At 40.3% G+C, this 24,396-nt stretch overlaps 2 protein-coding genes across 4 annotated transcripts in view; one reads left to right on the top strand and one right to left on the bottom strand.

Moving 5' to 3' along the window:
- LOC119727768 (glyoxylate/succinic semialdehyde reductase 1-like) overlaps positions 1 to 24,396 on the top strand; it is a 36,698-nt gene that overhangs the window by 8,864 nt on the left and 3,438 nt on the right. For all 3 annotated transcript variants that reach the window (XM_038199825.1, XM_038199824.1, XM_038199823.1), the window contains 7 exons: positions 3,865 to 4,008; positions 5,166 to 5,320; positions 6,840 to 6,939; positions 20,695 to 20,805; positions 21,738 to 21,839; positions 22,683 to 22,845; positions 23,593 to 23,772. In XM_038199825.1, coding sequence (XP_038055753.1) covers positions 3,865 to 4,008; positions 5,166 to 5,320; positions 6,840 to 6,939; positions 20,695 to 20,805; positions 21,738 to 21,839; positions 22,683 to 22,845; positions 23,593 to 23,772 — 955 coding nt within the window. The remainder of the gene's footprint in view (positions 1 to 3,864; positions 4,009 to 5,165; positions 5,321 to 6,839; positions 6,940 to 20,694; positions 20,806 to 21,737; positions 21,840 to 22,682; positions 22,846 to 23,592; positions 23,773 to 24,396) is intronic.
- On the bottom strand, positions 8,090 to 15,684 carry LOC119727769. The gene is made up of 2 exons (XM_038199826.1): positions 14,985 to 15,684; positions 8,090 to 11,936 (listed from the first exon to the last, which is right to left on the bottom strand). The coding sequence occupies exon 2, from the start codon at positions 11,856 to 11,858 to the stop codon at positions 10,245 to 10,247; it is 1,614 nt and encodes a 537-aa protein (XP_038055754.1). The 5' UTR covers positions 11,859 to 11,936; positions 14,985 to 15,684; the 3' UTR covers positions 8,090 to 10,244.

The raw sequence follows: 24,396 nt of genomic DNA, 5'->3' as shown, positions 1-24,396 counted from the left end.
TCATTCGTCCTCAATCCTCCAAAATCCTCTAAAACCGCCATGAGGATTGAGGGTTAAATCAAGGGTTCCCAGCTGCTCAGGAAATCAGGAAAAACTCAGGGAATTTTGGGAAAAAACCCAAAATCAGGGAAACACTCGGGGAATTTGATAGTTACCCAGAGGGGAAAGGCTTTTGCCAGTTTGGGGTATGTGTGTCTCTGTTGCATGTGGTGAGGAAAGGATGGCTGTAAAAGGAGAAGGGAGGCCATCGCTTGTCAACAAGTCGCCTGTGTATTATCAGTATCTTAGTTACTTTGCTGCAACCACCTCTTGACTTCCCAGCAACCATGTTAAAGTGAAAATATTTCTCATGGAATTTTGGAAATTTCTCAGGGAAATATCGAGGAAAACTCAGGGAATTTTGTTTTTATAAATTGCTCGGAACCCTGACATCTAAAGCCCAACTTAATAAAATTGATGAAACTGTAAAAAAAAATAACTCAAATTGGTTTCATAGAAGTTAAAAAATATCTGCTGTATTTGCGACAATAATTTTATGAATTCTAGGATTGTTAAGGCAGCATAAATTGTAATGTACACAGTTTCAAATAATGATTCGTTTAACCAAGCATGGATATTGTAGAGCTGTTTTTTGCTTTATAAAGCTATATAGGATCATTTGCAATTACCCAGAAAAATACCAAGTACACAGAACCCTTGCTGAAAGTGAAGATAGGACTGGTATCAAATACCCTGTGAAATAGTATCGTTTGGAAGAAAACTAATATTGAAGGTGGTTTCCAATTAGAATACCCGCCGGTAGTGGTGTGCATTTGCGGGTAGTACGGGACCCTGATACCCTATTGTGATAAAAGACGGGTATCCGGATACCCGTAAAGCAACCCAACCCCAAAATTCAAATCCTGGCAGTTGTCCGAAGGGCTTTATAGCTTTACAGTGTAAACTGCAACTTTGGCAAGCGTCACCTGTCGCGCATTAAAATGCACATAAACATGGAATCTGTTTTGGTTTTCCATGTAGCCTGGTTTTCAGTTTTGAAAATTCCCCACAAATGACATTCAAAACCTTTCTTTTTCATTGTCTGAGAAGTTAATGAGTAATTTGTATAGTTGGTAACGCGTACCCGATCCCATAATCTGGAACTGGTTCCTGACATTAGCGGTCAGGTTCTCGGTTCCTATGCACTGTCCTACCCACAGACACACTTCTGTACATGCATTAGCATAGGAATCCATTTATGAGACCCGAAAGATTGTGCATACATTTTCTCCTTTTTCTCAAATGTTATAGTATCTGCTGAGTTAACAGTATCCGCTGTTAGTTATTAAGCACCGTACTTAAGATTTGGAGCAATTTTGTTGCTTCAAATGAAAACATATGCACAAAAAGCAATGACCAAACGTACCTTTAAATTCTGAAATTATTTGATCACTTTATGACTTTCTGACGTCATGCATGAACCATTCTATCTTTATCTGTGTAGATTGTGATTTATGATTCCATTGCTCACAGTGTTGAGCTTCTTTTACCCAGAGCTTCACAAAATCAATTTGTTGAAGTAGGCACATCTGCTTTGTGTCAATCTTGTGTCAGGCTGTGACCTGTAAAGTATTCTTTTGTGAAAATTGCGACGTCTGCTAGGCCTAGATATATACTAGGCCTCATGTCTGTTTAGAGTATTACTTGTTTTTTTTTTATAACTAGCCGTGCGAGAAAAACAATTTCATACTTTGTGTTCCCTTTTAGGGGAAGATGTTATTGAAGAGTTCTAAATTCATATCTATTCTTTATTGGCAAAATCACAGATTAAAAATACATAATGGATTGTTCCCCCCCCCCCAATTCATGTGTTTCTTTGAAAACGACACCATATTGTTGCAAATATACTATCTCTGTCCATGTTGGGTTTTTGGAGGTTACAAAACATATTCTACTAGTCCCTATTACAGAATGTCAAATGTGGGAAAAATCCCTAAATTGATGTAAACATAAAGCAGTTTTTTCTTTCACTTTTAAGTCAGTTTTTAATTTCTTTGTTGTCAAACATTGACAGGAAACATTTAAACCACAGTGTTTTTTTTTTTAAAACAAGTGTTTTCTGTTTTCACTCCAGTTAAAGCACCAAACTTTTTCATACTTGTTCATACTTAGACCACGTTTAAGAGTGTTCAATTGCTTGCAAAAATTTGTTAATGCAAAAACATTCATCAATTTAATGCAAGAACCTTTTACTGGCCTCGGGGACTAGTGGTGGGATATAAATCTTAATTTCGGTTTGAATTCCACTATTCGGTTTCGATTTTGGTAAACGGATATTCGAAACCAACCTTAAGAAAAACTTGAGCCTTCCATTTTTTTGTTACACAAAGAAAACAACTGGAACATCACCCAATTTGCTCCACGGTCTCTGATTGTAACTGCAATTAACTTGCTAGGGGTCTTCTTGGTATAAGAATAGCCTGCCCATTTGACTTAGCAGAGAGTTCCTGTCAATTTATTTTTCAACATTACAGCTCAGCACCCGATTTCACCAAACTCTTCGTAACTTACGATGCATCGCAGCGCTGCAACGCGTCGTATCCCTACGATGCGTCGCAGCTGCGACGCGTCCTGCGATCCATTTCACAAAACACGTCGTAAGTGCGACGCGTCGTATGTGTATTTATAGCACAACTCGGTGACTGTTTTATGTCTTGAGTCAGCGTACAGTAAATAGTCGTCTGATATTCAACAAAGAGTCGTCGGATCTCAGCTCGAAATTTGGTAAAACGTAAAACAAAATGGGGGTCGTGCGATGCAATTTTGAAGGAAAACAAGCTCTCAGTGGACTGTATAGTTACTTTGAAATTTCAACTTCTATATTCCAGTCTAATTCATAATTATTCCATGAATTTACTATTTACAACTTTACATACATTGCCTCGGTATTATAATCTCGTTTATGTAATGTTTATGGTATTAAACTGGCTAAGAAAGGGACTCTTTTTATTTTGCGATGACCACTAGACACATCGTAACTTGCGACGTGTTTTAAGCCGTTGTCAAGGAACTTACGACGCATTCAACACATCGCAACTTTCGTGAAATGGATGATACGACGCGTCGCGTTACACGTCGTAACTCGAGTTGCGACGCGTCGCAGCGCTTCGCGAAATCGGGTGTTGGAGTGTTTTTTGTTGTTGTAAAGGCCCAGTGGTCATTGAATCCTGCAAACTATACCCAGTCATTGGGAGGGCATTGCATGTGGCACCTCACCCGCCACTTTTTGTTGGCATGACTGTGAGCTGGATGGGAACTTCTGGTGAAATCAGATAACAGTTATTCAGTTAGGGGAGTCAGGTTGGCATAGCGGTACTTTCCTCGCCTTCCACCACTGTGACCTGAGTTCGAATCCCGCCTGGGCCAAAATGTGGATTGGGTTTTCAGTCCCTGCTTGATTCTGTGAATGTTCTTCTGGGCTTTTCCTCCCACCTCTAAAACTGTAATTTCTTCTCGTTGTCTTCTCTCCACAAGTTTCTTCAGGCTTGCGAGCTACAGTGCCTAGGGTGCTTTTGAGAAATCTTTGGTTTCATTACCAAAATTGTTAGTAGTAAAAAAATAATAACATTTATTTGGATAACCTGATTTTGAAATCTCTGACTTTTTCCACCACTATCTGTGACTACATTTTGTGTGCTAACATTTCAGTCATGCGTCTTCCTCGGATCAGCTGATTTCCCAGTTTTTAACTTCATACTTACGCAATATAAAAATATTGAAAACACTGAATAAAATCTTTTTGGAGGGTTTCTCTCCAGTCGCATGCCTGACATTTTAAGGAGTCCGTTCACAGATCTTTGCTTGTTTCTTTCCTACCTCCTACAGTTGAATTCAACCCCAGACGACAGAGGAAAGACGTCTCCAGAACAGGAGACGGAGAAGTCCCCCAAGAAGAGAGGACGGGCCCTCAAGGATACAGCTAGCGACAGCACACCGACTAAGACCAGCTATGCTTCTCCTAAGAAGAGGGTGAGTAATGATGAACCTAGGATGTACAAAGAGTTGTTAGGAAAGTATTATGTGCCTGTTAGTCCATGTATTGGATGTAGACAGCGCCATGACTTAGACAACCTTTGCTTACCCCACCCCTGATGTTTTCTCTAGGCACCATGCTAAATGCAACAGAATGCAACACAGCTGAATTGTAAACCATGCCAAATGCAACATCATGCAATGTTGTTGCACCCTGACTCAGACCACCTTTGCAGTTACCCCTGTTGTTTTCTCTGGGCACCATGCTAAATGCAACAGAATACAAAACAGCTGAAACTTAAACCATGCCAAATGCACCCTGACTAAGACCACCTTTGCTTAGACCCCTTATGTATTCTCTAGGCACCATGCTAAATGCAACATAATGCAACACAGCTGAAATTTAAACCATGCCAAATGCAACAACTTGCAATGTTGTTGCACCAGCCTCGGCACTATGGTCATGAACCCTGCTAAATGCAACAATATCCAACTGCTCTGTCAAATGCATAGCCTGCTAAATGCAACAACATGAATCGTGGTGAATATAATGAATATTTGATCATCAACTTTTTGTTGGCATGAATGTGAGTTGAATGATAACTTCTGATGAAATCAGATAACCGTTATTCGGTTTGAAAGATAGTACGATAACCGGATTTGGAAATCTCTGATTTCTCCCACCATTAACCCTAACCTCCCCAAATCCTCCAAAATCCTCCTTGCAATATGGAGGATTTTGCAGGATTGAGGCTATATGGCAAAAATGTGTGGCTGATTCTGGAGTATGCACTGTGTCAATGTCTTGGGCTGGACCTTGTGTTGTTTATGCTCAGCTGTGCATAAAGTTTAGCCTAGATTATACTTGAAATCCTCTGCACTGCTCCAGGATGTCACTGGCTCTGCCTCAACATACTGACAGTGATTGCTGGAGGATTTTGCAGGATTGAGACAGTGGTCATCCCTCCAAGGACCACATTCAAGAAATAACAGAGGATTTTGCAGGATTTGGGCTGTATGAAATTTTTTACTTGGAGGATTTTGCAGGATTGAGGTTGCATCCTAGCAAAACTGCCTAGGGAGTTAGGGTTAATCAAATACTAAATTTGAAAATGCGCAAGTCTAATATTTGATTCCCCCCCCTTCTTTTTCAGGCAGCATCCAGTGCGTTGGGTTCCCCCAGCAGTAAGAAGCAAGCGAAGGGCAATGGTCTGTCCTTCAACTCTCTCGCTCTGTACAACAGCTTTCAGGCCCATCTCTCCGACAGAACAGAAGACAAGAAAGAAGACATTGTACCGACCGATAAGAAGTAAGCCACAATTATTTCGTAACTAATTTGGTAATCTGGAGAAAATAATCTTTATTAACTGTTACTCGGAGGCATACAAACTAAAACGGAAAAAAGATCAAAAAAGAAAAGAAATCAATACAAAAACCTGAGACACAACTTTCATTCCAATAAATTCTACAATTAAATTTCCGATTGATCGGTTTTAAAATCCATCGTTCAATTTTTGAGCAAAAAATTTACACATTGTAAATTACATTGCTAGATTCTGAAAAATAACAATCAGTATATATCTCCTTTTGTGTTGTCATGGTTTAAAATATTTCAACTTGTGGGTTAGGGTTGGCTAACTGAAATGTAGTTACATTTGGTGGAATGATCATATTGTGAGTACTGTTTTCTTTACGGAAGGAATTCTGATGTGTAACTTTTCTCTAAATTCGCCTTAAAACTCATTATTTTATGAAAATCTTTATGGAAGCTGTAAACAGTTAGCACTTTGAAGAACTGACGAAGTTCAGATTCGCCATTAGTGATGCAGTGATAGGAACGTCGCACTGCCTTAACCAGTTTGCGCCAGATGATGTGCATACACCCAAAGGTTTTGCGGTATTAGGAATGGATGACGGATAAACACGCAGGGAGCGAGGCCGGAAATATCTGTCAGTCACCCGCTCGCAGCGAGCGAGGCGGGAAGTATGAGTGGCTTCAACCTACCTGGCTTAAGGTCTTTAGCCAAGAAATGGGGATCTTGCGATAATGTATTCCTTCTGTCCGTGTGTAGTGTGTGTTCCATTTTGGTTTAGGGTAACTGTTTAGTGCTGTCATATGAAAAGTCAGACTTCAATCTCGACCAAATTTGGGGACAATAATCTTTGGGTAGGGGGACTTAAGATCACTTGAGACATTTGAGGTCAAAGTTCATCTAGGGGTCACATGAGGTCATTGTTGTTTTTGGTTAGTTAACCTGAACAGTGCTGTCATGAAAATTCAGACTTCAATCTCAACCAAACTTGGTGACAATAATCTTTTGGCTAGGGAGACTTCAGATGACTTAAGACATTTGAAGTCAAAGTTTACTAGGGGTCAAATGAGGTCATTGTTGATTTTGGTTAGGTCATCTGAACAGTGTGCTTACTAACTGACTGTATAAATACTACCAGCATGCCAGGGGGATCGCACTAGTTTAACTTGCAGTGTTTTTAGTTATTGAATCATTACTTTACAATTTGGAGTTATTGCCTGCCAGCCTATAATTCGTCCATGCAGAGTAGGCTGGTTCCCGTCCCACAATCAGTATTGATAATGTACAGGCCGGGAACCAGTCTGCATACAAAGTGGAACTGTTTGTGCCCAAAACCAAAACCTTTGTTTCATTCAGAGGGTTGTAGACATTCAAAAAGTTAAAAGGAGGGTTTTTTTTTTGAATAAAGTGAAAAATATATAAATAGAACCAAAACAAAAATTAGAATTTGTTTGAAAAGTACGGGGAATGGAACTTTAACTTATGATCTTAAATTTCATATTCATCTGTGCACAGAATTGGTTTTATCGGGCTGGGCTTGATGGGCACAGGCATGGCTATGAACCTGATCAAGACAGGGCACAAGGTCACGGTCTGGAACAGAACTGCAGCAAAGGTCAGTCATGTAGTCTCATTACAAGCTCATTTATTTATTTAATCAAGATGTTCTTAACCATTTACAGTATTAACAAGTTGAGGAATGTATTTTGAGTCTTGAAAAAGTCTAAATTTGGAATACAAGGTGATTGAAGGATAGACCTATATTATGCTGCCACCATTTCAGTCATGTTACCTGTATCCAGTAACAGTACTAAATGATAGTGTTATTTGTGCAAAAAGGAACCAGACTATTTTTCCTTCCAGCCTCGCTTTGGTTACGTTGATTTGAATGGGAAAAAAATCAAGATGGCCGCAACATGATAATGGTCTATTCTACTCACTTTAACGGTGGGAATTTTTAAAACACTTTTGTGGATTTTTTTCCTTGCTTGGAAAGTACATGGGTACGACGGAAAAAATATTTAAAGTTAGACATCTGAATGAATAATCCTTTACAAAATATACATATGTTATATAAATTGCACTCATCATTTTGATAAATTATAATTTCGAAAATGAAATTAATTTGTTTAAATACATCATTTGGGCATTTCAACTAAATTTTTTAGAAAGAAATTTTCATATTCTTTTACAAAAAGGCCATTCTTCACAAATCGACTTATAGATTTAGACTGTGTCACACCGTGGTACAGTAAAGCTAGCCTCCCTTGGTGATTTGTGTAATATTCTTTGAAAACGAACATTTCTTTCTCATAAAAAATTGCAATAAAATCAGCTGCAACATTAATACGCATGAATTTTATAGTAGGTTTTGCCAACTTATGGGAAATTGTCGTAAGGTGAAAGATATAGTGCCATCCATTGAGTTCCACCTAATTAGACCGAAAAAAACCAGGCTCTGGTTTCTGGTATGTGCGCGCGTCGCCGTAGCCATGCATGTCGGCAAAATCCTGAAGAATGTTCGTGTCTGTCAAGATCGTAAGTGGGTGCAGAATTCTCAAGCCTTATCATGCTTATGGCCTTACTGAGGTCACCTCAAGCTCCACCCTGAAGGATATTTTTGAGAGTTTTAAGGGGATCGAAGTGTCATCATCTGCAACATCAGCCGACATTTGAAGGAAAAAAAAGTAATGGGGAAAAAAAAACGCGTCGCCGCACCACTTTTGGGGCAAGCTTAGTACCAGAAACCGAAGACTTTTTTTTTTTGGCCTGACATGTATGTATTGAACAGTCACAGCTGCGATTTATGTCTGACACACATGCACAAAAGTCTGTATGCATTCACAAGCATTTTGGGTCATTCTATAAATCTGGTCTCCACTTTTTTTCCTGTCCCTGTTAAATCTGACATCTATGATTTTATAGTTCCAATGCACTCCTTCATCCTAACCTTCCCAACTCCATCAAAATCATCCCCCCATTTGGGGAAGGGGGGGGGATTTTTTGCAGATAAGCCATGTGTACCAAGTCCATAGGTGGATTTCCGGTGGATTTCGGCAGATTTGTTCCTGAAGCATTATGTAAAGCAGAGTCAGTGATGGATTTTGATGGACTCGGTACTGTTCTTAGTAAAACCCAGTAGGGAGTTAGGGTTAGTGCAGTCATTATCCAAGAGTACTTATGAACAAGAAACTACCTACCTAACAAATAGAAAATCATTTGAGGTCACTCTTAATGATACTTGAATGGCAAATTACTAAGAACCAAGGTAACAGGGACAGGAGAAATGTCACACTTTGGACCCTTAAATTACAGCACACGTGGCTTGAACATTTGCAATCACCTGTAACAAAATTCTATCAAAAAGTCATTTGTGCATGACATGCAAATAATAAGCCAGTTCAGTATTTCATAAGGGAATGCGCGCCGTGATATGGGTCACAGGTCAATCCGGGGTTGACCCTCCTATGAAAACATGCTGAGCCATGTTATTACTTGGGTCAATATTGGTCACGACCCCCATTGGTTTGTTAACAGTATACCAGGGGGTGAGGAAGAAAATGTTGACTATTTGTGACCTATTCAATAGCAGGAGGTTAATTGAACATTCATTGAAGCGCATGAACGCGCAAGGAGACAGTCACACGACGCCCGCACGCTCGCAAGCAGAACGGGCGTTTGCGTAACATTGCGGTTACAAGATGTTTCCATTTCTATCCAGAATGACCTTTGACCTGGACTACTTCATCGGGAAACCGAACTGGCTTGTTTTCAGTGAGATAACGCACCATTGCCTTTTTCCCACACTTGGCGGCATTTGTTTTCGAGCATGTACACTGTAGTTCTTATCTCAGTGGATATGTATATTGACGCATGCATACATTCATGACATATTTCCTGTTGTGATGAAATTGTGTGGAAACCCCCCCACTCAATATCGGTCAGAGAAGCGGGAAACACATTGTGATAATGTGCGTGTATATTGGCTGTAAGCCAACAAAAAGCTGAAGGGGGAAGACAACCTGTGAAGCTTTCCTATTAATCACAGTCTAATGACAGTTCATACAGGTGTCTCAACACAAGTGATTCTAAAGCATGCCATACCCTACAATGTAAAACCTATCCAAGATGGCACTATTTCCATGACGACTGTGATTGGAATCTCTGTCAATTGTGCCACCCAGTTCAGAAATGGAACGGCTCCCCTTTTTTTCATGTATTTGAGAAAGTAGCTGTCACGTTAAGGATTTTTGAATAATTTGAGATTTTTAAAGTGTTGTTGTGTATGCAATTACTTGTTATACAAAGGAGTCGCACAAAGACGAAGACAATTCTAGTGAGATTAGCTCAAATTTCTTCTTCAAAATCGGTCGAATATCAACCATTCCGCTTCATGATCTTTCTATTTTTTTAAAAAGCTCCTTGACAGATCCCGATAGGCAGACTGTTTGGGTTGGCACATGTTTAACTCGATCAACTGGTGCATTTTGAAATTGAATATTTGAATATTCGATCAAGTCCAAGTTGGAATAATCAAATACTAAATTATTTGGAAAACAAAATGCACAGCCCTATGGTACATGGTACTTGGCAGCACAAATGTAACAAGATAATATCCTAGGGTTCATTTCTTTGAGCTATTAATACAATGTAAGTACACACATTTCCTGAGCAATGCATAATGTAAAAAACAGTTTGATCCAAATGTCATATTATTATATATCAGTGGTTTCTCTTTTGATTTTTTTGCCGAGTCTATTCATTTTCTAAGCAGTATAGACCTGTTGCATTTCAACAGACATCTTTGAGACATTGTGATTCAGTAACAGTGGATGCACCCAGGCAAAACATGTGGAAGAAAAGCATGCGCCTCAAATATGGCTGCAGTGCAAAAGATCTATCTTATAATTATTACTCCTGTTAGCATTGTATAACTTCCTTTTCCGGCCGTTCTGGTCGATCCGGCTCATTTTTATCTTCGTCCAAGTGACCGTTTTCAAAGTCTTCTTCATGAGAGGAGTCGCCATCTCCGTCCTCTCGCTGGGGAAGTTCCTTGGCTTCATCGGCACTACACGTCTGATCGTGTGCCGATGCTTCAGATGGGTCGGCACACGACTCTATAAACTCTGTTTCAGAACTCATGCTTGTCCCATCACACCCTGCACCGTTAGGATTAACAATATCCTCGTTACTGGCACTGGTGACCAATATGAGCGGGATGTCGTTTTCTTGAGCCGGTCTCTCGCCCTCTTCGATGGGTAAATCGTGCACCGATGGTGTCGGGGAACCAGTGGATCCGTAGGTGGGATTATCAGCTTGGACGATATTTGGGGGTGTCCGGCGGCGGCGACGCCGTCGCCTGGGTAACAACGTTATCCCCCTCCGGCGGGAGAGATAGAGGGCCAGCACTGCCAAGATTAAGACAACACAGACGGAGAGAATAACGCCGAAAATCGTCATGACGATTTTGGTTTGATCTTGGCCGCCCTCACTACCTAGGGAAGAAGTCGGTCGCTGCGGCGTCTTGCTGTCTGGCGAGTTCTCGGTCGTCGTCGGTACCGGATCGGTCTTTTGGAGCAAACACACTTCCTCCAGTAAGTTACCCGGTGACTTCGCGTACGCACCACCGTACATGCCGAACCCGTATGCTGCCACGCAGATTTCGTACATGGTGCTCGGGTGGAGATCTGAAAGTTTGTGCATCGTACAACTCCCGTCCACCCATTCCTGGTCTTCTATTGGACTGGTTCCCGTTGGATCCTCCACGGATTTGATGCGGAAATCCATCACATCTATGTCGATTCTCCACTGGACCGTGATGTAGTACCCCGACACCTCACTGACTCGCAAGCTAAGCTTGTCGCCTTTGAGCCATTCGCAAAATTCCCCACAGAACCCTGTCGGGCAGTCACACCGGCCGGACATCCTGACGCTTTCGTAACAAGTACCGCCGTTCTGACAAGGGTCCCTGTCACAGAACCCTCCATGCCTTGCACGTCTCTTCTCTCTTTGTTGGCACTCCATTGCGCCTGAATTTATAACTCTGATGGCCTTTCCGCCAACTTGCATTGGGAAAGAGCACGTTGTGCCTTCCAAGTTCAGAATTCGAAGGGACAATGTCGCCTTCATACTATTCAATATTTCAAACTCAGATTTCAAATTGCAATCACATTGTAGAGGATTGTGTGACAAGTCAAGAAGTCGTAATCTCAACAATTGCCAAAATGTTCCGTCTGTTATGCTTTGAATCTTGTTGCCGTGGAGATACAATTCCTCTAGGTCCGTCATTCTGGAAATGTCTTCCCCTCTGATGTCCGTTATGCTGTTGCCGTCGAGAATGAGTTTTCTTGTTTTCGGTGGGACGTGTGGTATTGTCTCCAGTCCTGCGTATCCACAATCGACAATGTAGTCCTGATGACACACGCACCCTTGCGGACAGTCCCGGTTCACTGTGGGAGATCTGTGGGGGACGTGATTGCTTGTGACACCGACCAAGAAGCCAATGAGCATGAGAAGCAGATGTTGTTGTGACATGATCTCATGGCCTCATCGTCATGGCATCTTCCTTTTGAAGATCCCCGGATCGGATGTTCTTGAAACTCGCTAACACATCTGAAATTTGGGGGGAAAAAAATTGGAATTAGCCTCTGGTGCCAAACTGTACGCATGTTTGTGAAGTATAAGTATTGACATTATGTTGCCTACCACTCTATTTGGGTTGTCTTTTGAACTGTTAACCGCACATCTAAAATCTTTTGAAAGCTGTTGCGTTCTCCAATGTCATGTCAAAAAGCTACGGCACAGGAAACTGTACCAGTTTCAGGTTTCATTACATCGTCATAATCATATCGTCATAAAATTCCCCCTCCACAAAGTGGTTCCCATACCAAATTACAATGAGATAAAAGCAGGCAGGCATGGCGCCAGTTTTCATGAACCACTGTACTATTATACACATCAACAATTTAGAGCAGTCATATTGACATTATGATGATGAATGTACTTTAGCCTTTCTCGATGAACTGCGCTGATAAATCGATCTATCTTCTATCTCTGACTCACAAATCCTTCTGGTTTTAGTGTACTGAATGGTACAGAACAACAACGACGTAGGCACGGCCACACAGCTACATTGTAGTGTCATTGCCAAACTTGGTCTTGTGATATAATAGTCATATACAGTTGCCTAGCAGGATATCTTACTTATCTTAATCGTTTGCTACGCTGAATAATTTTATCCATAGTCACCCCAACCCTTCAAAATCCAACTGCATGTTTTGTTGGAATCTGTTGGAGTGGGTACTGCACTAGTAAACTGATTATGATTTTGATGGGGTCAGGTATGGCTATCCCCCAAAGATTCTTAAGGCCAAAAAAAATAATAGTTCTGCTTCCGATTACATGCCTTTCAAAAATAGGGTCGGTCGGTCGGATTTTTTTTTTTTGGCCAATTATTTTTTATGCAGATTGAATGGGGTATTCAATTAAATGCGAAGTTTTAGCCTGAACTATTTCCATTGCACTACGAAAGCTATACACAAAATGGCCACAAAAAGTGAATGAAACCTGCCTTAATTATTGTCAATATATTTACGTTCGATAATTCGTAAAAAAAATTGTGGAAAATTCAGGTCGTTCGCACCATATGCACAACGCTAGTCAAGAAGGGGAGCTGGCCAAAACTCCGAAGTGTGTGATGCACTGTACATGTACATGTGCCCGCGGCCAACGGGTCGAACATTTTGGGAAACACGCTGCATTGTATCACTCCAAATACGAGTAGTGCGATCTCAAAATGAACTCTTGAACACGGAAAATACATACACAGACAAGCTATATCAAATCTGTGAATTAACTTGCAAAAATGTTCTTTCTCCATCGGTGTTTTTTGGCATTTTTACGATGTCGAATCCGACCAGTTGACGTATGACAGAGCACGTGCCTGCGCCTGCATAGCCATGCTAGCGGTATCGATCGCATAGCCGTGCACAGACTAGTTACCGCATTTTCATCATTGGCCCCTGTGCGGCGCGGCGGGAACCAGTCGTCGCCGCATTGCGCTTATTACGCACGTGATGATAGACATCGAATTGCGAAGTAGTTGAATCGCGAAGCGAATTTGTAAAAATAACGGAGGTTTCTTTTGAAAAAATAGCGAATGTAAGTAAGAAAACAATAAATACAAGCATTTTTTGATGCAAAAGGGTTGTTGAGAGGTATTTTGTGAAGACAGACAAGACATAAGGTTTTTATTTTTATTTATTCAATCTTCTTTTTTTTTTTTTTGGGAATTGCCGATAAAATTTTTAGGGTCGCAGCCTAAAAATAGGGTCGGTCGGGTAACCGGAAGCAGAACTATTCTTTTTTTTGGCCTAATCATTCCTTTGTTTGTTTCTTATGCACTGTGCGGATGAAATTTAAAGAAAAAAATAACAAATTATGCTCGAATAAAAAAAAGTAGTACAGTCAATTTTTAGCTTTCACGCACAGTGTCAAATATCCACATACAGAAAATTTTACAAAAATTATACTCAGCACATCTCATTATATTTAGAAAAAAATAGAGTTAATGATTTGAAAACTGTTTGGTGTTTGAACTCTATTTTACTTCTTTTTTCCCATAAATGGATGCTAAATTCAGAAAACAAAATATTTTTAGGAAATATTTAGAATAATTTGGCTCAGTCAGTATACATATACCGGTACATCCAACTACCATATGGTCGCTTTGCTGGAAACAACCAGCGTATCGGTAGCATATTTCTAGTGCCTCAGTAAAATAAAGTTCACAAATTACTTTGGCCTTTATTCAGTTGCGAGACTGTAATCCAAATACTGGGGCACGCCCATAATATTTTCAAATTGAAACCGAATACGTGTAGTATGAGCATGAACCTTGAACCTGTGTCCGGTACTGTATGTGTTGTTCGTTACCCCTCTCCATGATGCACTATCGCGGTATTAGACTGTTGCGTAATGATTAACGTCTGTCAATTAACTGCTCGTAATTTTTATGCAATCTACACGTGTGTCTGTGAGCCTTATTTGCCGTTATCATTCGCAAAATGTAATGATCCTTACAACTTATGTACTTTTCTTAGCAAGTTATGAAATTTATCTTGCATTATTGACAGAAACAGACTGGTTGTTTTTTTTCCAACCTTCGCTCATAAAAATAACACATTGAGTATACAGTGTTTTTACCTCGGTGAAGGGCAAAACCTAATATTGATTGGCATCACCCCGATGCAAATTCCATCTTGTGAATAATTTATTGCGGTACCCGCTGCGCTACGTGTGCATCAGATTTGAACCAGTCAACCCTTCCCGCAAGCTTGGTGGTCGAGTGGTAAGACCTCTGCACTAGAAAGCAGGAGGTCGTGGGTTCGAGTTCCACCCCGTGAAATTATTCCGTCTGGCTTGCTGTCGTGTAGAAGAAATCAAGAAATGTAGGTGCTTTCCAATTTGCAGTCAATTGACCGATTTTTGGAAATAACATAATGTAACTCCTGTGAGAAATTCATTCCTTGTACTTTACCAAAGCAGTAGTCTTATGACCCAGACCAGAGCAATTCCCATTTGTTCTGGACCATGTATTCTTGATCATATCTATACAAAAACTAGGAGAAGAATCATATTGCAACAGTACATTTAACTTACCTTACTACATCAGTGCAGGAAAGTGGTTGTAGTGAGCTAAGTGTTAGTCAGGTTTTCCCCAGGCCATTCCCCTTGCGTGGCCTCTCGGCAAGCATCGGCTGGCACTGGGCGATCAATTATTCACCAAACAGAGTTGACGTCCATGTGTTAGTGTACAGTCCATGACCATACTCCTGTAAAACATGTGTGGAATACTCAGTTGTGGCTTCAAAGTTTTCTAAGGTTTTGAACTTACACAAATGTAGCCTGTAGTCATTTGGAATGACATTAATGAATAGTAGGCTAAACTTCTTTCCTTGCAATGTTCATCACCGATTAGTCATGTCTATGCATAAGCCGTTAGTTGTAGGCTGTTAGGGAAATCCCTCTGTATGTAACGGGACCGGTACCAGTGACTCAGTGAGCATCTTGTTATATATGCAGGTGCTGGTGACAATTGATCAGACGCGTGTGTCCTTCCCGCATCAGTGCATTTCTGTTATGAAACCGACCTGTAGGCGAGCCACTTCATTGTGTTCTCAGTCCGTGTCTCTAAATCGCGCCCGCCGCATCGCTCGATCCATTATCTATTGTTGAATGTAGGAGCAATTGCCTCTCAACATCAAAAGCGCTGGGCCGGGAACGGTTCATTGATAAAAATGAGGGGTGTCCTTGGGCGATTCCATTTTAGTCGCAGAGGTGTTAGACTGCTGTTGTTTGCTCAGTTCTGTCGGTGCAATGCTGTGCCTGGCTTATTGTGTGTTCAAAGGGAGCAAACCAAACAGATGAAAAAAAAAGTGTCAAAGTTCGTCTTTGTGGATTTACCTTTGCATTAGCAAGCCACAGCTGCATTAATCTCAAATTCGGCATTAGTGAATGGGGCATTTTAAAGGGGCTGTGTGCTTTGCTCCATATTTTACTTGCAACTCGTAAAGAGAAAATATTTTAAAACCAGGTGTGCATCAGTACTTTGAAGATTTTCTGCAGAATTATGATTGTAACTCTAGGTTTTAATAAATCTTACCCCATGTTTTTTTTTGCATTCTTGTATGGAAACTACCAGACTGGGGCCTTGAGTGCTGAAAAACATGCAAAATGAAATCAGGCCAACTTTACCCACTCTTTAGCCAGCAAAATCCTCCACAATTTTCATTGGGCAAAGAATAGGTCCTCAGTATTTCACCAGCCAAGTTTGAAGACTCAATTCAATTTTTAAAGGAGACTTAATCCTTCAATATTTTGATCATGAGAAGGAAGTCAAGTGGTTTCAAAATGAGGCTAAAGACTAGACTGGTACATGTCCAACCATGGTCCAGCTATTTGAAAAGACTGACCTCTTCATTCAGTATCATTAGTCTGGTGGCCGACTATGGAGAAATGTGTAGAAATAGGGACTCGTACCAGACATACCAGATGTTTCTTTTGGCTCAGCCATCTTGATGTTTTCCCATTCAAATCAACGTAACCAAAGCGAGGCTGGAAGGAAAAATAGTCTGGTTCCTTTTTGCACAAAAACTTATCATTCAGTACTGTTATTGGATACAGGGAACACGACTGAAATGGTGCCAGTATGATAAAGGTTTATTCCAACATTGAACAACTGGCTTTATATTGTGTACCTTAACAAACGTTGGACATCAATCCTCATGTAAAGTAATGTTTGGAGGGTTTTGTAGTTTGGAATTCTACAAAATCCTGCAACAGCCATGTGGAAATTGGAGGATTTTGAAAGAATTAGGGCATTACAGACAAGGGGAATTTTTTTAATTTTAGCACAAGTGACTGTTTCTTTGAGAGTGAGACTGATGCCTCCAATTTCAAACAGTTGCTTGCATACTTGAAATTCAAAAAAAAATAAAAAAATTCAGGTGGTGTTTTGTCACTCATTCCTATACAGGGTGGTCAAAAAAACAAAAAACAAAGAAAACAACCAGGAACGGCATAGTTCCACTACCTTGAGACTCAAACCACCTGAACCAATTGATGGAGAATCCTTTAAGAAGAATTATGATACCAAAATATCCAGATTCGGTCCAGTAGTTTTTACTGCAGAGCCTATTTTGTGAAGCACACTTCTTTCATGTGGGTATTATTAGATAACAATCCCTCTATCAATTACAGTGTAAGCCAAATTCCCGGGCGCGGTTTAGTAATTCATCGGGACAAAAATTACCCCCACCTTGCTTCACAAAATAGGCTCTAGAAGAACACAAACTACTGGACCGAATCGGGCGATCTCGGTTTCATTATCATTTTTCTTCTAAAAAGATTCTCCATGCATTGGTATATGTGGAAGTATGGCATTCTGTTTTTTGGGTGTTTTTTTTTCACCACCCTGTATATATTTCTTGGATTTCCCATCAGATGTGCACACAGTGACTTTTCCCATAAACATAGAATTCCCCTGAAAGGATTGTTCCACACTTCAATATTGGTGTTAAGTCGACCACTGACCACACCTAAACCCTTTTAACGCAGCTCTGATCTGAATAGGCCAGTTTATTGACACAGCACGTTATCACACACTTTTATAACCATCTTTGCATCAGAACTCCAACAAAACTCAACTCCCATACACAGTGTGGTGGGGTACAAGGTACAGTGATGCTCAGTTTTAGGAACTATTGTGCCACCAAATATGGGCAACAAACACTGTCCGGCTGTTTGATTAATTGCATCAGAGGCTTCAAATAGGTCAGTCATTCAGAAACCTTTGTTGTCGTCACAAAGGTTCCGTAAAGCGCGTCAGACAGTGTGGAGTGACTATCCTTGAAAAGCTAACAAGAGGACTAGATCAAGTTTAAATGTTGGTTCTCAGGCTCAACAGGCATTTTAGACAGCAAAATATTCCAAAATGCTGGCAACCTTTGGTGCTAAAATAGCTGTAACATTGAGGTTTCTGCCTGAAATGACATCAGGGTTTATGCAAATTTTCATTAGCATAAAAAACAAAAAGGCACCAAAATACCCTTGAAAATGGCAAAGTGATAGTTGAAAATAGGTTCAATGAGACACAAAGGTGCATTTCCAAAGATTGCACTAAACAAAAAGGTTGCATTGGCCCTGTAAATGTTATGAGTTTCCAATGCATTATCAATTTTTCAACCCCCCCCCAAAAAAAATGGCAGTTTGACAAATTGTATTTTGATTGAGTGCATTGACACAAATACAACCAAGCAGGTATATAGTGTATGCAATGATGAACATTTCTGAATAAGCCATTGAATTCTAAGTTATTTCATGTTACCAACCTAGGATTGGATGAACAGGCTTTTGAGTCACAGTGTTTTCACTTTTGTTCATCCTGGCCATCTTAGATTGGATTGTCTTTACTCTGCTTGTTGAACTCCCTCCCACTTCCACTCTTCCCCAATCCGCTCCCCTTCTACATGTATACATTCCCCATCCCCACCCCCAATTCTTCCCCATCTCATTCTTACCTACTGTACCTATACACATCTATTCTTTTTGATTGGTTTTTGTTACACAATTTATCTTTCATCTTGACTGTCCTTGATGTATGACATTTCTTACATTGTATGTACATGTACATGTTTGTATTTTGAATGTTTTGGCCGAATAAATAATAATAATAATAATAATAATAGAATATCATTCAATATGTACATTTGTTTCATAATATACAGCAGCTGCATTCATTGGACTTATGGCTTCTAAATCGATCTTTGTTTTTCATGCATGACCTAGCCTGCTACTTGTGCTGCTAAAAATGGATACTAAATATAAACACGCCACCTGTTATTGTTTACATTTGTAGTCTACCCACCGGTGCATGTTTAAAAATGGCTTTTGGTTTTTGATATTTTTACACTTGCATATGTTTCCAATATTTCCTGGTCAAATTATTCAAATGGAATATGTAGAGTTTTTTTTTTGAAAAGTGACAAAATTGCTCAAAAAACTAAAGTAGGATGCAGTAACAACTAATGTGTGGAAGTTTTAGCTCAATGACCACTCAACATTTTGAGAAAACAGACAAGTATTTTTGGTATTGTAACTATATTCTGTTGCTATGAAATGCACATAATAAGCCAACTTCAAGTGATTGGTCTTTTTTTCCGGAACGATACCCTTTCAGGGTGGAAAAAATTAACAGGGTATTTGGTATCATCCCTATCTTCTATTTGAGCAAGAATGTTCTCATTAAACCAGTAGTTCCATTTCCAGGTAAGGCCAAAAAAAAAAAGTCTCCGGTTTCTGGTATGGAGCTTGCCCAAAAAGTGGTGCGGCGACGTGGCTTATTTTTTTTTTTACCTGATTTTCTTTTGCCTCAAATGTCGGCTGATGACTACAAATGGTGCCCGACTAAACTTAGTGCAAATATATGGGAGTCCAGAGAGGCCACATAAAGCTTATTCTCGATCATAACCCCATTCAAAAACACGTAAAAATTGTGCAGCAGCAGGATTCCAGTCAAACCAGTGAGTTTGGCGGTTTTGAGACATCATCTTTCATTGAAAAAAAAACTTTTTCATTTTGCCGACGCGCATGGCTACGGCGACGCGCGCGCATACCAGAAACCGGAGACTTTTTTTTTGGCCTAATATCCATTGTTCCTACTTGCCTTTAAATACAAGTCTCCATGCAACTTGACATGTGACCATTCTGTACCTATGAAATTACAGAATCCAAACACTACATACAATGTACATCACATCTTTTCAGTAGCTTAAAAAATAACTCTCTGAGATTTGTTACATGTAACTTAGGCCAAAAGAAAAATATCTCCGGTTTCTGGTATGCGCGCGCATCGCCGTAGCCATGCGCGTCGGCAAAATGAACAAGTTTTTTTTTTCAATGACCGCCAAACTCACTGGTTTGACTGGAATCCTGCTGCTGCACAATTTTAACGTGTTTTAGATGTGGTTACGATGGAGCGTAAGCTTTATGTGGCCTCTCTGGACTCCCATATATTTGCACTGAGTTTAGTCGGCACCATTTGCAGTCATCAGCCGACATTTGAAGGAAAAAAAACGGTAAAAAAAAAAGCCGCGTCGCCGCACCACTTTTGGGACAAGCTCCATACCAGAAACCGGAGACCTTTGTTTTTGGCCTTACCTGATAACCCTAGCTTACAAGTTTGACACAAGGTAGAAATTCTCCCACAAACAAGGACAAAGGAGTGTTGCATAATCAAGCACACGGTGCAACCAATCGTCGTCAATGTTTTTGTCTGGAACTCAAAATACACTTATCTGTTTCTATATACACAATAATGAATTAATGTACACATGGAAATCTTATGAGCATATACATGTAACATGTTAAAGGACGTGTTTAGCTTGTTTGACTTAAACTTAGCAGCATTCAGACCATTGAGGGCGCTACGTCAGATTTGTGTCTGTTAAGTTATTTAAATTAAAATGGGCATAAGTTGACAAACCATTTCAAGAGATCATTTTTTGTTGTGTATGATGTAGTGAGATTACCATCATTAAAGTTATTCTTTTGAATTGTTTACCATGTCTACATTCTACATTTCGCTAAGAGCGTCATCCTGGAGTTATGTTGTGCATCGGGTCGGGTTGACCAGGCCACACTGACCGAAACATAGAAACCTAATCTGAACCGAAACCAATCTGAACTCCCCTAATCCGACCCGACCCGACCCAAGAAAAGTCAAACAAAAACCAACCCGATCCGACCCAAAACCAATCCGACTTGGCATTGCTGATTTGATCTCCATTGTTTATCTTTCTGGTCTCCACAGTGTGCAGATTTCGTTACGGCAGGCGCAACTGAAGCCAAGAATGTCTCTGATTTGGTATCAGAGTGCGACATTGTGTTCTCGATGGTGTCAGACTCAGAAGCACTCAGAGCAGTAAGTTCCGTTTATTGTCAACTTGTATCAAATTAACTTCCCAGAAAGAACAGAATGAAACTTCCCAGGTGTATGCCTTATTATGCAACATTTGCAATCATAAAAAAAAAAAAACTACCAAATTATTATGACATACCTTACTTGATTGTGAGTGACTAATAGTCTCAAGCATCCTGTGAAATCATGGCACCTGGTGTGCTGTCATTTTCAAGTAAAGTGGAATTTTTGTACCAATTTCCATCAGTGGTCGGCCAATCGTCGTTGGACATTTTTTCTTCTCAAAAAAACGCCCCAATTTACCAAATTTCGTTTGTCTGCATTTCTTTTGCTATCAGTTACACATCAGCAAACGGGTGCAAGCCAGCTAGCCTGTTTCCCTGACCTGACAATTCCCCGACGTCCATAAATTGCTCTGTTTCGTCTGAAGTAGGGTCAGGAAACCAGACCACAAGAACAGCATTTTTTTCTTGGTTTTCCCAGCCTCTGTGAACACAACACTAACAACTTAGTTTGCTATAAAATACTGACCCTCAAATCCATCCATTTCTAAAAATTACAGCAAAAGCAAATGTTGGATATTACCCTTAAGAGTGAAATTTTTCAAAGAACAAAAAAATAGGCTGTAACCAAAACTCGAGCATCAATTTTGCTTAATGTCACAGCAGAGTACAAATTCAATTCAATAATGTGCCAGAATGTTTTTGGATTAGACTCAATAAAAGTGAACAATAATTTGTGATTTGACCTAACAATCGGCACTCTCATGCACTTCTCTACAGTATAATTGAATATGCCAAACTTGTTTTCAGATTTTTTGATTTGTTTTTTTTTGGGGGGGGGGGGGAGGGAATGGATTTTCCATAAGCTACATTTTGTTACGATTGGCATTTCGAAAATGCATTATTTCAGAGTCGCTTTTGTTCTGACAATAGATTGTTTTCGGTGAGCACGGTGTACTCGATGGCATGAAGAAAGGCAAGGCATTGGTCGACATGTCAACAGTGGACATTGGAACGGTCACAGGTTTAGAAGGGGTAAGTATTCCATTCAGGGTCGGGGGGGGGGCGGATCATGGAGCTGCACACAAATTACACTAATACAGAAGAGTTTTCTGAATCACTACGCACCGGATGCCGTGTATACACGCAAATGTGTTGTAGTATTCGGAACGGATGGCAGATAAACACGCAGGGAGTGAGGCCGGATATATCTGTCAGCGACCCGCTCACAGCGAGTGAGGCTGGAAATATGAGTGTGCTGTCCGAGGGTGATGGCTTCAACCCGCCTAGCGTGAGGTCGAGTGAAAAGTAATCCTGCGCTTCTCTCCGTTCTTGTCAAAATAATCCCGTCGTGAACTGGTTAATAGAAACAACTTACCAACCAAACTATAATATTATTATATTGGGCCTGAGACTAGTTCCCGGTGCTACTGTAGTGTTTTGCTGAGTAAAAAAAAAATGGCTATATGCAATATTTCTTCTCATCTGAAAATGGGACAAAGGAGGTTGTCTTACAACAGATTTACAGCATCTTATGGTTAATTTGGCATTTTAAGTATCACAGCACTCTATTTTCATATCAACTTACTGCTTTTCCATTTCTAATATGTACTATAGGTATTGATGATTAGATTTCAGTGTCCTTTTTCAGACATTTCTTCACATTTACTCTCCCTCAGTTTAATTAGTATTAAATGAGCACATGTGAGGATATGGTTGATACGTGATTCAGTCATTAGACCATCGGGCTTGACTTTTGATGGAGTTGCTGCATTAAGAAGATAATACACTTTGGGAAATATCTTAAGCTTGCATTATTAGGAATCAAACCTGTGATCTGTTGCTTACTGAACTTGGGACTTCAAATGTTATCTCCAGGCCATCACCGCCAGGGAAGGTAGGTTCCTTGAAGCGCCCGTGGTGGGTAGCGTACAGCCAGCCATGGAAGGCTCGTTAGTCATCATAGGAGCTGGAGATAGCAACCTGTTTGATGACTGTACATCTTGCTTCCAGGCTATGGGCAAGAAAGCGTTCTTTCTGGGTAAGTTGAATTTTCAAAATGTTTTGTACTTGGTAGGGGAATTTGGCCTAGTGGTTAGGGTTTGTGACTCATGATCAGAGGGTCAGGGGTTCGAATCCAGCTACTGGTCGTATGCTGTGTCCTTGGGCAAGCCACTTCATCCTTACTCGCCTCTCTCCACCCAGGAGTATAAATGGGTACCAGCGTAAGCTGGGCAATAACCCAGTGTTAAAAAATTTAGCTCAGTTTGGGAAATATTGCTTTTCAAATCATTGCTTTCTATAGGCAACATTAGCAGTGATGATTTTTCTTCATTTAGATGATAAATAGTAAATACTTAAATACTGCTCATCTTTGTGTTTATCTGTGACCTTATAAAGAGAGATGAGTCACATGTTAAGCCCAGTAAATTTGAGTTAATCTGAGCACTCAGTTAATTATAATGTGTCATGCCTCTCTCTTTTCTTCCCTTATTTGCCATTATTGTTTTTTAATGTCCTCTTCAAAATCTCAGCTCAAGTTGGAATAAACATATGACTCCGTTTCCTCAAGCATGCAACTTTTCCTTGTATCAGCTGATTTCCTCATTTTTCACTTCTTACTTATGGCATTAAAAAAAAGGAAAAACACGGAATAAAGTCTTGCAAAGCTTGGAATTCCCTCTTTTTTTGGTCACTTCCCAGTTGCATGCCTGTTCCCTTTATCAGGTCACATTTGTTATTTTTGTGCCGATGACTATCAATTTTTACCTAAAATTCCATTTTGCAGGGGATGTTGGGAATGGCTCCAAGATGAAGATCATCATCAACATGATCACAGGGTGCATCATGAGTGGTTTTGCTGAGGGCATGGCCGTGGCCGACAGGGCTGGCCTCAGCCAGGAAACACTGCTGGATGTGCTGAACCTGGGCGCGATATCAAGTCCTCTCATCAGCGGCAAAGGCAAAGGTAGGCAAAACATGAATAATAATATCTGTTATTTGAAAATGTATTCCATGCAAATTTACATTGAACCTGTCAAGATTTTTGCATGAACTGGTCAAGATTTTTGTTGTTAGGAAGCATCCTCAATCCTCCAAAATCCGCACTTATGTTCCAATGAAGGATACCCAGTGACTCAATCCTTCAAAATCATCAGACAGCCCTGCCTCTCAAAATGCATCCATCCTCAATCCTCCAAAATCCTCCTCTTCTTCAAACACCATTCATCCTCAATCCTCCAAAATCCTCAGGTTTTTCAAACACCATTCAGTCTCAATCCTCCAAAATCCTCATGTTTCTCAAACACCATTCATCCTCAATCCTCCAAAATCTTCATGCTTCTCAAACACCATTCATCCTCAATCCTCCAAAATCCTCATGCTTCTCAAACACCATTCATCCTCAATCCTCCAAAGTCCTCCCGAACGGCAATAAGGGTTTTGGAGGATTGAGGTGGGTTAGGGTTAATTTTTTTATGTACTGCTGGCATTTGTAAGCTCTCTGGTGAAAATGAAAGACATCAGAGTCAACCATAGACTCTCAAAGAATTCTTGTTAGGAATCTTCCTGAATCTTTCAAAATCCTTGTACT

Source organism: Patiria miniata, unplaced genomic scaffold (assembly GCF_015706575.1).
Source record: "Patiria miniata isolate m_02_andy unplaced genomic scaffold, ASM1570657v1 HiC_scaffold_20, whole genome shotgun sequence".
Classification (NCBI taxonomy): domain Eukaryota; kingdom Metazoa; phylum Echinodermata; class Asteroidea; order Valvatida; family Asterinidae; genus Patiria; species Patiria miniata.
The sequence above is the reverse complement of the archived record's forward strand: the minus strand, read 5'-3'. Positions and strand labels throughout refer to the sequence as shown.